This window comes from Coregonus clupeaformis, chromosome 15 (assembly GCF_020615455.1).
Source record: "Coregonus clupeaformis isolate EN_2021a chromosome 15, ASM2061545v1, whole genome shotgun sequence".
NCBI classification, from domain to species: Eukaryota; Metazoa; Chordata; class Actinopteri; order Salmoniformes; family Salmonidae; genus Coregonus; species Coregonus clupeaformis.
The window spans coordinates 5,775,485-5,789,441 of NC_059206.1; the positions used below are offsets into that span (position 1 = coordinate 5,775,485).

At 43.2% G+C, this 13,957-nt stretch overlaps 1 protein-coding gene across 1 annotated transcript; it reads right to left on the reverse strand.

The window, feature by feature from the left end:
* Positions 1 to 1,358: 1,358 nt before the first annotated feature.
* On the reverse strand, positions 1,359 to 11,910 carry pip5kl1 (phosphatidylinositol-4-phosphate 5-kinase-like 1). The gene is made up of 9 exons (XM_041899391.2): positions 11,746 to 11,910; positions 9,224 to 9,274; positions 5,334 to 5,488; positions 4,873 to 4,997; positions 4,734 to 4,768; positions 4,572 to 4,627; positions 4,350 to 4,462; positions 3,944 to 4,106; positions 1,359 to 2,597 (listed from the first exon to the last, which is right to left on the reverse strand). The coding sequence occupies exons 1-9, from the start codon at positions 11,884 to 11,886 to the stop codon at positions 2,135 to 2,137; spliced, it is 1,302 nt and encodes a 433-aa protein (XP_041755325.1). The 5' UTR covers positions 11,887 to 11,910; the 3' UTR covers positions 1,359 to 2,134.
* Positions 11,911 to 13,957: the final 2,047 nt, after the last annotated feature.

Consider the following 13,957-nt stretch of genomic DNA (forward strand, 5'->3'; position numbering starts at 1 on the left):
GTCTTTGACCCCCTCTCAATCAGAAAGATTTCTGGCTCACAGGTGTCTTTTATACAGGTAACGAGCTGAGATTAGGAGCACACTCTTAAAGGGAGTGCTCCTAATCTCAGTTTGTTACCTGTATAAAAGACACCTGTCCACAGAAGCAATCAATCAATCAGATTCCAAACTCTCCACCATGGCCAAGACCAAAGAGCTCTCCAAGGATGTCAGGGACAAGATTGTAGACTTACACAAGGCTGGAATGGGCTACAAGACCATCGCCAAGCAGCTTGGTGAGAAGGTGATAACAGTTGGTGCGATTATTCGCAAATGGAAGAAACACAAAAGAACTGTCAATCTCCCTCGGCCTGGGGCTCCATGCAAGATCTCACCTCGTGGAGTTGCAATGATCATGAGAACAGTGAGGAATCAGCCCAGAACTACACGGGAGGATCTTGTCAATGATCTCAAAGCAGCTGGGACCATAGTCACCAAGAAAACAATTGGTAACACACTACGCCGTGAAGGACTGAAATCCTGCAGCGCCCGCAAGGTCCCCCTGCTCAAGAAAGCACATATACAGGCCCGTCTGAAGTTTGCCAATGAACATCTGAATGATTCAGAGGAGAACTGGGTGAAAGTGTTGTGGTCAGATGAGACCAAAATCGAGCTCTTTGGCATCAACTCAACTCGCCGTGTTTGGAGGAGGAGGAATGCTGCCTATGACCCCAAGAACACCATCCCCACCGTCAAACATGGAGGTGGAAACATTATGCTTTGGGGGTGTTTTTCTGCTAAGGGGACAGGACAACTTCACCACATGAAAGGGACGATGGATGGGGCCATGTACCGTCAAATCTTGGGTGAGAACCTCCTTCCCTCAGTCAGGGCATTGAAAATGGTTCGTGGATGGGTATTCCAGAATGACAATGACCCAAAACACAAGGCCAAGGCAACAAAGGAGTGGCTCAAGAACAAGCACATTAAGGTCCTGGAGTGGCCTAGCCAGTCTCCAGACCTTAATCCCATAGAAAATCTGTGGAGGGAGCTGAAGGTTCGAGTTGCCAAACGTCAATCTCGAAACCTTCATGACTTGGACAAGATCTGCAAAGAGGAGTGGGACAAAATCCCTCCTGAGATGTGTGCAAACCTGGTGGCCGACTACAAGAAACGTCTGACCTCTGTGATTGCCAACAAGGGTTTTGCCACCAAGCACTAAGTAATGTTTTGCAGAGGGGTCAAATACTTATTTCTCTCATTAAAATGCAAATCAATTTATAACATTTCTGACATGCGTTTTTCTGGATTTTTTTGTTGTTATTCTGTCTCTCACTGTTCAAATAAACCTACCATTAAAATTATAGAATTATCATTTCTTTGTCAGTGGGCAAACGTACAAAATCAGCAGGGGATCAAATACTTTTTTTCCCTCACTGTATATAGGCATTGTAAGATCTGACATGCGTCAGCAATGTCTGAGCAGGGGGACACAACCTTTATGACTACCATTTGTCATCACTTTTAAACGTTAACCCTTTATACTGACCTTGCCATGACCGTACAAAGAATAATATATATATATATATATATATATATATATATATATCTGCACAGTCATGCACAGTGGTATCGGGAGAGTATATTAACTTGGTCAGTTGAACAGTGAAAACACAGCTTTCAAAAATACAACAAAATTGTACAGGTATAAACACTTCAAAGTTAAATTCTTTAAAAAAACATCCATATAAGGTGGCAAATTTGTAAAATCATTTTGGTTTTCAGCATTCAATCGCTAATTGAACTTCAACAATTAAAAAACTATTATACTTTGGAAAATCAGCTAATCAATTCATAGCACTTGATTTTAAATTTCGCACCTTTTTCTTTGTTTACTTAACAAAGAATATGAAAAGAAGGAAACCCATGTATTCGCGATGGTGAATATAATATTTTTATATAATGGTTTATGTTTGTTTTAGCTTTGGTCTGGAGATGTGGAAACATGAAAATAACTGCTCCTTGATCAATCTGAAATTACAGCGCTTTAAAAGCATAGCTTCATGTCTCTGGTCAGTGTCCAAGTTGCGTGTGTGCGTGCAAACGTGTTCCTGGGCAGACAGCCTGCCTGGGCAGACAGCCCCTTTTTCTGAGTCTACTTGGTGTGGTCCTGTACCCACTGGCAGAGCCTAAGGCAGTAAGAGGGGGGGCTGACGGTAGAGAAGGCCTGCCCTGGGTGCCGCAGTCTCTTCCACCAATGCTCCAGCCTCTTCTTGAAGCTGTAGACAGTGAAGATGTCGATGATGCCCACAAAGTAGCGATGCTCCGGTCCATCAATGACGTGTAGCGGGTTCTTGAAGTTGGGCAGCAGCCGGCGGTTCTGGGCCTGGAAGTCCCTCAGCTCCATCGAATCTGTGACCGACCCGGCTGGCTGCTCATTACAGGTTCTCCCAGAAAGGGCACTGCCCGGGTCACTTCCTCCCCGTGACTCGGCAAAGCTGCAACTTCCTGTTCCGCCGTCCATCTCTGACACCAACAGGGTGGAGTCTTCCTCTGGGACCACCCCTGGAACAGTGGGCATGCCCGCATGGGTGGGGCTTGAGCCAGTGATCACTGACCTGAGAAGTTAAAGCAGAGATGGGGTAACCAGAATTATTAGAAACCAACATGGCCACCTGAAAAGGTTAAAGAGGAGAGCGTAACATAGAGCTAGAAAGAGGGCACACCTTCTCTTTGCCATGAACACTTCTGTGATAGCCCTCAATGGCACTGCCCATGCTATCTCCATTTAAAATAGTCAGTTTCTTCTTCTACTCAATGACACTGCCCATGTTAAAACAGGCTTTGTGGCAAGTACGCCCTCTATCCATCTCTATGGAGGGTAAACAGAGTTATTAGAGTCATCATGGCCACCTGAGAGTGTCACGGATTCTGCCGAGGCTGCTCCTCCTCCTTGCTCGGGCAGGCTTCGGCGTTCGTCGTCCCCGGAGTACTAGCTACTGCCGTTCGATGTTATCGGTGTTTGTTTAGTTTTGTCTGTATTGGTTACACCTGTTCGTCATTATGTTAATTGTTTCCCTTATAATTACCCCTGTCTCTCATCTGTACTTTGTGTGTGATTGTTTTCCCCTTCACGGTTGTCTATTTTGTGAGCGGGTTATTTCCTCCCTGCGTGGAATCCTTTTCGTATTAAAAGTACGTATCCGAGAGTTCTGTGTCCTGCGCCTGACTTCGTTTACCGCATCTCACAGACAGTCGTGACAGAGAGGTTAAAGAGGGGAGGGTAAGAGCCAAGCTATGGACCAGAGTGAGGCAGCATGGTCAACCTCACAGTGACCAGAGTGAGGCAGCATGGTCAACCTCACAATGACCAGAGGTGACTGATTTAGAATAGACAAATACTGGACAGTTGCTCTTGTGGTGGTTATGCATGTTATCATATAGCCAAGCAGTATACCGTATTTATGGTAACTACATGCCTGGAAGTCATTGGTTTTGTCCTGAAGAAAGACCAGGACCTGGGAACAAGATAGATCTTGACTTTACACAACGTTTTAGGCCTGAAATATTCACTTAAAGTGATTCTTTAAAGGTTTTGTATAATTACATTTTTAGTCATTTAGCAGATGCTCTTATCCAGAGCGACTTACAAGAGCAATTAGGGTTAAGTGCCTTGCATAAGGGCACATCGATAGATTTTTCACCTAGTCGGCTCGGGGATTAGAACCAGCGACCTTTCGGTTACTGGCACAACGCTCTTACCCACTAAGCTACCTGCCGCCCTACAGCCAGTAGTTTTGAAAGTAGTGCCCACGAGTCAAAACGGGTCCCCAAATATTGTGCACAAATGTGTACTACGTCATCCATTTTGTATTATATGTTACGAATTTGTACGTGCTTAAGATCCCAGACTGCATCTTTAAACGTCAAGAAAGAATGAAAGAAAAATACAATTTCCACCCACTTTTTTGTGCGCATGATAAGGGTGGCGAAGGAGAGGCCCTGGTGGCGTTCATCCTGGTGCAGGGGCTGATGGGCCACCAGGAGGCTGTAGTCCAGTACGTTGAGTCTCTGCAGGAACGACGTGTCAATCTCCACCTGCCGGAGCAGCCACGGCCGCTGCTGGTCTATCAGCACAAGCATATATATGGAATAACTGCATGTACCACTTACTACCCTGTTACAGTGTAATAACATGGGTTATTACAATGGATGTTACTCTACTATAAGCATTACCAGACTGGCCTATCTCAATTACTACAATACAATATACCTGTAAGATCTTTCTTGCCATTGTAATCAGTCATCTGGTAAACGTAAATGACAAATCGCTTGCTGTAACATACGATGACAGGATTCGTTCCACTTACCCAGAGTGATGTACTGGCCCTTGAAGTTCAAGTCCTTGAGGACAACGATAACCTGGCTACCCTCTGGGGCGGGGTCTGTCCACCGGCTCACCTCACAACCCTTGATGTCATACCTGCAACAAAAGACAACAGACAACAAAGTCAGAATAACAGTGTTGCTTCCAGAGCCTGTAATACAGTCCCTACTCCAGACTTTTTGGTTTAACTCTGAAACAGGCTTACCTGGCATTGATTCGATCGTCGGGGTAAAAAACACTCTGCATTACAATAAAGTACTTCTGTGAAAAGGGTAAGACAAGGCATGAACAAATTAAGTTGTAGATAATAAATAATTATCATTATACACAATGTGCCTGTGAATAACAATCTATAATCAGTCAGTACCTTCCTCCTATGGGAAATGTTTATCCTGTGGACACCTTGAAAACAAATGGAAACTTCAGTCAGTCAAATGCAAAGCTAGAGGACTACAAACAGATACAAAGATTTTCCATGAGATGTGAGTCCATCCTGTTAGTCTTACCTAAGAACTTGACCAGCAGTGAATGGGGATATTTCTCTAGGTGCTCCATGTAGATTCTCAGGTTGGACAAGAGGAATTTCACCTCTCTCTTGTTCTGGGTCTTCAGGAAAAAACGCTTATCGTTCCTGGAAGAGAAAGACAGATGCAGAGATCAGCACAGGTAGTGAGTTATAATATATTTGTGTGCGTGTGTGTGTGTGTGTGTGTGTGTGTGTGTGTGTGTGTGTGTGTGTGTGTGTGTGTGTGTGTGTGTGTGTGTGTGTGTGTGTGTGTGTGTGTGTGTGACCTTAGTGTCTAGTGTGTTCTGTGTGTATTGTGTTTGAGTATAAACTTTGGCAAGACAGGAGTAACAAAGGAACTTTTCTATATTTGCACTATACTGTATGTCTCTGTGTGGTGAGAGAGAGATATACTAGCAGAAAAGGGGGAGATGAGGAGAGGAGTAGAACATGCTTACGCACGTGAGAAAGAAGTCAGCCTTGCTTTTGGAGTTGCTGATGAACTGCAGGTAGGAGCCGTCGGAGGAGAGAGAGTGCTGATACTCCTTTTCTGTCATCCCCAGGGAGCGACGCAAGCTGGCAAACACTGGCCCTGCAAACGTCTCCATTTTAAAGTCCTACAGAGAGAGGAGAGCGAGAGAGTTCTTATGAGTTAAGAACATCTGTTTCATCAGCAAAGAGTAATGGAAATAAGGTGGTATATACAGCAGCAAGGGTCATGGATGTAGGTCAGAAACAACCAAAGTCCAATAATAGATCCTTGAGGAACTCCACAAGATATCTTACCTGCTGTTTGCACAGACAAACTTCTCTCTATCATATACAGTACCAGTCAAAAGTTTGGACACACCTACTCATTCAAGGGTTTTTCTTTATTTTACTATTTTCTACATTGTAGAATAATAGTGAAGACATCAAAACTATGAAATGACACATATGGAATCATGTAGTAATCAAAAAAGTGTTAAACAAATCAAATATATTTTATATTTGAGATTCTTCAAAGTAGCCACCCTTTGCCTTGATGACAGCTTTGCACACTCTTGGCATTCTCTCAACCAGCTTCATGAGGTAGTCACCTGGAATGCATTTCAATTAACAGGTGTGCCTTGTTAGAAGTTAATTTGTTGAATTTCTTTCCTTCATAATGCGTTTGAGCCAATCAGTTGTGTTGTGACAAGGTAGGGGTGGTATACAGAAGATAGCCCTATTTGGTAAAAGACCAAGTCCATATTATGGCAAGAACAGCTGAAATAAGCAAAGAGAAACGACAGTCCATCATTACTTTAAGACATGAAGGTCAGTCAATACGGAAAATGTCAAGAACTTTGAAAGTTTCTTCAAGTGCAGTCGCAAAAACCATCAAGCGCTATGATGAAACTGGCTCTCATGAGGACCGCCACAGGAATGGAAGACCCAGAGTTACCTCTGCTGCAGAGGATAAATTCATTTGAGTTACCAGCCTCAGAAATTGCAGAACAAATAAATGCTTAATAGACAAGTCACAGACACCAAATCACAGACACATCTCAACATCAACTGTTCAGAGGGGACTATGTGAATCAGGCCTTCTTGTTTGAATTGCTGCAAAGAAACCACTACTAAAGGACACCAATAATAAGAAGAGACCTGCTTGGGTCAAGAAACACGAGCAATGGACATTAGACCGGTGGAAATGTGTCCTTTGGTCTGGAGTCGAAATTGAAGATTTTTGGTTCCAACCGCTGTGTCATTGTGAGACGCGGTATGGGTGAACGGATGATCTCCACATGTCTATTTCCCACCGTAAAGCATGGAGGAAGAGGTGTTATGGTGTGGGGGTGCTTTGCTGGTGACACTGTCTGTGATTTATTTAGAATTCAAGGCACACTTAACCAGCATGACTACCTGTCACGGTTTCGGCCGAGGCTGCTCCTCCTCCTGGTTCGGGCAGGCTTCGGTGGTCGTCGTCCCCGGAGTACTAGCTGCCACCGATCTATGTTTCATGTTCGTTTGGTTTTGTCTTGATGTTGTACACCTGTGTCTTGTTAGTCCTCGTTAGTGTCCTATTTAGTTCTCGTTGTGTGTGTTTGTCTTTGTGTGTGATTGCTCTTCTGTTTCGTGTTGGAGCTACGTACTTCCCTCCAGTGTTTTGGAGAGGTTTTTCGCACATGTTAGTGCGCCGTTTGATTGACGCCTGTGTGCGCCGTTATTTCGCCTTCGGGCTTATTGTGCTTATTTTCTACGTGAATATTGCACTAAAGTCTTTTGGACTGAGCTTCTGCGTCCTGCGCTTGATTCATGCACCACACCCACCTTCAGCACCCCTTGACACTACCACAGCATTCTACAGCGATACGCCATCCCAACTGGTTTGGGCTTAGTGGGACTATAATTGTGATGGTTCCTGTTTTTCAACAGGAACCATCACACCTCCAGGCTGTGTAAGGGCTATTTTACCAAGAAGGAGAGTGATGGAGTGCTGCATCAGATGACCTGGCCTCCACAATCCCCCGACCTCAACCCAATTGAGATGGTTTGGGATGAGTCGGACCGCAGAGTGAAGGAAAAGCAGCAAACAAGTGCTCAGCATATGTGGGAACTCCTTCAAGACTGTTGGAAAAGCATTCCAAGTGAAGCTGGTTGAGAGAATGCCAAGAGTGTGCAAAGCAGTCATCAAGGCAATGGGTGGCTATTTGAAGAATATAAAATATATATATATATATGTACAGTAAGGGAAAATAGTTTGCCCGCTGACAAAGAAATGATCAGTCTATAATTTTAATGGTAGGTTTATTTGAACAGTGAGAGACAGAATAACAAAACAAAAATCCAGAAATGTCAAGATTTTTATAAATTTTATAAATTGATTTGCATTTTAATGAGGGAAATAAGTATTTGACCCCCTCGCAATTAGAACGATTTCTGGCTCCCAGGTGTCGTTTATACAGGTAACGAGCTGAGATTAGGAGCACACTCTTAAAGGGAGTGCTCCTAATCTCAGCTTGTTACCTGTATAAAAGACACCTGTCCACAGAAGCAATCAATCAGATTCCAAACTCTCCACCATGGCCAAGACCAAAGAGCTCTCCAAGGATGTCAGGGACAAGATTGTAGACCTACACAAGGCTGGAATGGGCTACAAGACCATCGCCGAGCAGCTTGGTGAGAAGGTGACAACAGTTGGTGCGATTATTCGCAAAAGGAAGAAACACAAAAGAACTGTCAATCTCCCTCGGCCTGGGGCTCCATGCAAAATCTCACCTCGTGGAGTTGCAATGATCATGAGAACGGTGAGGAATCAGCCCAGAACTACACGGGAGGATCTTGTCAATGATCTCAAGGCAGATGGGACCATAGTCACCTAGAAAACAATTGGTAACACACTACGCCGTGAAGGACTGAAATCCTGCAGCGCCCACAAGGTCCCCCTGCTCAAGAAAGTACATATACAGGCCCGTCTGAAGTTTGCCAATGAACATCTGAATGATTCAGAGGAGAACTGGGTGAAAGTGTTGTGGTCAGATGAGACCAAAATCGAGCTCTTTGGCATCAACTCAACTCGCTGTGTTTGGAGGAGGAGGAATGCTGCCTATGACCCCAAGAACACCATCCCCACCGTCAAACATGGAGGTGGAAACATTATGCTTTGGGGGTGTTTTTCTGCTAAGGGGACAGGACAACTTCACCGCATCAAAGGGACGATGGACGGGGCCATGTACCGTCAAATCTTGGGTGAGAACCTCCTTCCCTCAGCCAGGGCATTGAAAATGGGTCATGGATGGGTATTCCAGAATGACAATGACCCAAAACACACAGCCAAGGCAACAAAGGAGTGGCTCAAGAAGAAGCACATTAATGTCCTGGAGTGGCCTAGCCAATCTCCAGACCTTAATCCCATAGAAAATCTGTGGAGGAAGCTGAAGGTTCGAGTTGCCAAACGTCAGCCTTGAAACCTTAATGACTTGGAGAAGATCTGCAAAGAGGAGTGGGACAAAATCCCTCCTGAGATGTGTGCAAACCTGGTGGCCAACTACAAGAAACGTCTGACCTCTGTGATTACCAACAAGGGTTTTGCCACCAAGTACTAAGTCATGTTTTGCAGAGGGGTCAAATACTTATTTCCCTCATTAAAATGCAAATCAATTTATAACATTTTTTACACGCGTTTTTCTGGATTTTTTTTGTTGTTATTCTGTCTCTCGCTGTTCAAATAAACCTACCATTAAAATTATAGACTGATCATGTCTTTGTCAGTGGGCAAACGTACAAAATCAGCAGGGGATCAAAAACTTTTTTCCCTCACTGTATAGAGAGAGAGAGAGATAGAGAGAGAGAACAACTGAATTACACATTTTTGGAAATCAACATACCTTATGTATTTGAGTGACTTCCAATCTGTAATCATCTTCCGACAATTCATCCTATGATAAAAGAAGAAACTGAATAATGGCTGCCTGTAAAATATTGAGAATAATTTGTGGATAGGAAAGCAAGAAACATTTCCAAGTGGTCTACAATCACTGTGGGTCAGATATATCTAACATTTTGCGTTCTTTAGGTTAAAAGAAGGCATTTGTTTTATGTTTTCGCTATTTTAAATGTTCTATTCACTACTCACATTCTGTGGATGTTCTACACAGAGACATTTTTAAAGATGAAAAAAATACAATTGACAGCAACGACAGTCCACCAACAACAGAAAATTACAGATACCTTTGCTGTTGAACATGTTTAGATTTCAACTTTTCATGAAATCTAAACATGGCGACACAAAATAAGCTAACATGTAGCATGGATCAACACGGTGTGTGTGTAAGAGAATACGTGAGTAAGAGACAACAGACTGGACATTCATGTATCACACTGCTGAGTCAGCAGGCTCCATTTGAATGTGTGTGTGTGTGTGTGTGTGTGTGTGTGTGTGTGTGTGTGTGTGTGTGTGTGTGTGTGTGTGTGTGTGTGTGTGTGTGTGTGTGTGTGTGTGTGTGTGTGTGTGTGTGAGAGAGAGAGAGAGAGAGAGAGAGAGAGAGAGAGAGAGAGAGAGAGAGAGAGAATAAAAAAAACTCTTATTCAGCACCATAGGATCCAGCACAGCAACCAAACGCCAATGTAAAATGGTTGCTGCAAATTAGATCTCATGATTACACCCAACTCAAAGTCCCACTTGGCTCTAATATCAGCTTGGTCTCAGAGCATTTCATATTATTCTGTATGTAAATCCGAGACACTCAATTTAGTATGATATGTTACATTTGGTATGGTTACATAAGATGGCTGCTTAAGCCAGAGATTGAGAGGTCGAATCTCATCACAGATAACTTTAGCATTTTAGCTAATTAGCAACTTTTCAACTACATACTACTTTTTAGGTACTTTGCAACTACTTAGCATGTTAGCTAACCCTTCCCCTAATCTTAACCTTTTTAGCTAACCCTTCCCCTAACCTTAACCCTTTAACCTAACTCCTAAACTTAAACTTAACCCTAACCCCTAGCCTAGCTAACACTAGCCACCTATCTAGAATTCATAACATTATCATATGTTTTGCAAATTCGTAACATATAACATGTTTCGCAAATTCATAGCATATTGTATGTTTTGCAAATTCGTAACATATAATACAAATTGTAATTTGTAACATATGATACCAAATGGGTGATGGACATCCACAAATTAATACATACCATACGAAACGTAACATATCATACTAAATGGAATGTCTCGGATTTACGTACAGAATAATACGAAATACTCTGAGACCAGATTGTTAATATAATCCTGTTTTGTCACCCTTCTCCTCTGTAGGGACAACAACGGTGTTTGTCAGCTAAACAAAGCACAAGCTACTAATAGCCACCTCCCCTAGCTTAGCCAAATACTCTGTTCCAAACCGGATACTTACCAACTTTCCATCTGCCCTTGGTGCTGATGACTTTTGTGGATCTGAGGGCACCGGATAGGAGTAAGCAATATGGTAACGCCTCAATGCCTTCTCAGATCCGCAAGGGCAAGTCATCAGAGCAAATAGTATGGAGCAGGTTTTCAGTTTGGAATCGAAAGACGCCTCAATTATGTAAAGTCTAAATTGGGCATAGGTCTTAAACAAAACGATTGTTGCAGAGAACATGACATTGTAGCCAGTAGTAAGCTAACAATAAAAATAAATAAAAATAAAAACAAGCTGCAAACAAACTATGAGAACCATAACAGTTTGAGCATTTCTTATTAGAAAAGTCCAGGTAGTCACTCCCTGTTTCAGTCCATTTCTTCTGTTTGCTGCCTAATGAACATGACCCAGGGTTCTTCTGTCAGGGGCCTTTATCCATGAGTAATACAGGTGGATGGAACATGGCTCTGTGATGAGCTCCTTTTGTTCATGTTCCATCCCCACTCCTGTTGACCTTCTCATGGTCCTCTGGGGGAACTCGATGGGTGATGGAGGTGGAGTGAGTCCAAATGAATCCAGTTTATAGCCAAACAGGAAAATGTTGGCAATGGCATATGATAGGTGTATGTATGTATATTTTTTGTTTGTTTGGTCCATCTAAAATGTGTTTTTGACTAGTTTCAGACCACTGTACATGATTATACACACTGACAACAAGATGCCCAGTTCAAACTGTCTATCACTTGTGGGCCTTGTAAAACATCTTAATCTACCAAGTGTTTGCACTGGGTGCGACGTTTGTACAGTACCTGTACAAAGGGCATTAAACACAGAGGGTTAAAAATAAGTGTAAATGAAGACAGTCTCGTGTTCTACCTTTGTTTTGAGTGTTTTATCCCTTACTGAAAAAACAGGTCTGACTTTTAACGTGGTGCAAATATGCTTAGTAAAATGTACTTAGAATACTTGCACTACACCTTAATGTGACCCGTGGTTGGAGCTCACCGGTGGCGGGTTGTCGATGGTGGTCTGCACGGCTGCAGAGAGGCCTTCCTTCATCATAGAGGTGAGGCTGTAGAACTCGTGCTGCTGGTCAATCTCAAACAGACCTAGTAGCTTCCATTGCTGCCTCAGGCCCCCCCACATCGTCCTCTTCACTGTCCCAGTCCTCCGCGTCCCCCCCGCCGGACCCCCAGACATCTCCATCTGGGGTGGGGATGACACACACACACACACCAGAATGAGTGCTCAAGCACCAGCATTTGCAACCATCTCTACAAAATACCACATCACTAATAGGGCTGTTTTTCTCCATTAAAATGTAATGCCATTTACAAAGAAAAGACAACTACACAGGTAAGACCACGCAGGTTGGTCTTCCTATCGATTAACATGCGTGGTAACTCATTGCTGGGCAAACCAGAGGTTGACAGTAACTGGCGTGTCCTAGAGAGACCTGGGCTGCCTGTGGCATGCAGAAAGTGACCACGGCAACAAAAGTGCAATGGCTCTATAGGCCTCAGAGAATGGAGAGCTTTTATTGGCCTGATATTGACTGACAGTGAAATCGAACAGGCCACATCCATTTGACCACAGCAGCCTTTCCTACAGTACGTTTGGAACAAGCGAGTGGGGGGTAACTAAGGATTGTGAATATAGGCTAGTGTACAGGGGCGGACTGGGACCAAAATCAGCCCTGGCATTTCTAACACACCGGCCCCTTTTTTCCCTTGAGGCTCCCACACCGGTCCATATTTTTCCTAGAGGCCCCTACACCAGGCAATTTTTTCCTTGACGCCCCCATTATTAGCCAAATAATTATCATTTTGTGCAAAAAACCTGAGTTAGGCATGCCCGCTGGGCTACAAATGAACCAGATTGCCAGTCCACCCCTGCTAGTGTATCCCCTCCTTCCCCCACATGGGGTATGTAAATATGAACCTCCAGTGATCATGGATCAACCAGCTGTCTCCTTGACAACAAGCAGGAGAGCTACAGGTCTGTTCAAGTCCCTAGGGCCTAGATGTAGCTGTTGCTCTCAATGCGCCCCTGCAAGCCCTAGGGGCACTTTATATGTTCAAGCACAGTGGCTGTAACTAATGAGGTCCTTGTTTTGGAGAGTACCCAGCTTCAAGCATCTATTAGCAAAATAACCATTTAATTAGTAGTTTTATGATGTTAATCATGATGAATCAATGCTAAACCATTGATAAAACATAGGGAAGAAAATAGGTTGTTTTTATCAACATGTCAGAATCTTTTCATGAGGACTCCCTACAATTTGAGTATCTGCACTGCTCTATATTGACCCACTGACCAGTGGAACCGACTTGACACCACACCCACAGCAGTAGGCTATACCAGCATAATAAAGTAGGCCTACACCTTTTGCCATATATAAATAACCTATACATGTAAGGTATACAATAATATATGGGCTATTATAGGACTGGCCATACATTAAAACAATAGGCTAAAAAAGGTTATTGCATGCGCATAACGGTGGAACAGCCAACAATTCTGATAATGCTGGACGGATGGTTTCAATATGGTGGTATTCTTTGCTGCCTAAATTAAACTTTTCACACACAATTCGGATACATCATTCTGTCGTCTATCCGGTGCCTGTCATTACCATTGCGCGCATGGAATAGATACCAACGGGTAAATTTAGCATGAATAAAAAAACTACAGTAGGCTACGTCCATATGGTCCAAAACATATCGTAACAAAACAAGCAATATTTAAATAATATTTGCGATAACATTAGTAATAGATATTCCAGAATAGGAAGATTCTTGCCTCAGTTTGGTTCATCGATGCCGCTAATTTAGGTCCTCCCGTGTCCGCTCTATGGTTTCCGAGATCAGCGCATTCCTCCTATCCACGATTGACATCGCAATCCGTTCTTTCAATGAATGCGCGCAAGCAGGGATGTAGCGATACTGACACTGCGCGGAACCCCAAAAAAACTGCACCAGAAATCTCGTTCCACAAAGCATTACCTCATGTTTGTTAGCTGGAAAAACTCGGGCACACAGATTATATTAAAACGCCATATAGGACCAATTTGATGAGGAATCGTTTGATATGATCAATGATATGACCTGAATATTCAATGTATAGACTACACAATTTAAAATGATTATTTGAGTCAATTCACTTTGATTACATACCACATTCTAAACATTGAAATCCTGAATAAATTGTGCCAGAA

Bases quoted from the DNA above. Each gene is read 5' to 3' on its own strand.
- pip5kl1 (XM_041899391.2), bottom strand. From the start codon at position 11,886: ATGTGGGGGGGCCTGAGGCAGCAATGGAAGCTACTAGGTCTGTTTGAG. The intron at 5,489-9,223 runs GTATGTTGATTT...CTCTCTCTGTAG, and splicing joins AAGTCACTCAAATACATAAG to GACTTTAAAATGGAGACGTT. The intron at 4,107-4,349 runs GTAAGTGGAACG...TTGTGCTGATAG, and splicing joins GGGCCAGTACATCACTCTGG to ACCAGCAGCGGCCGTGGCTG.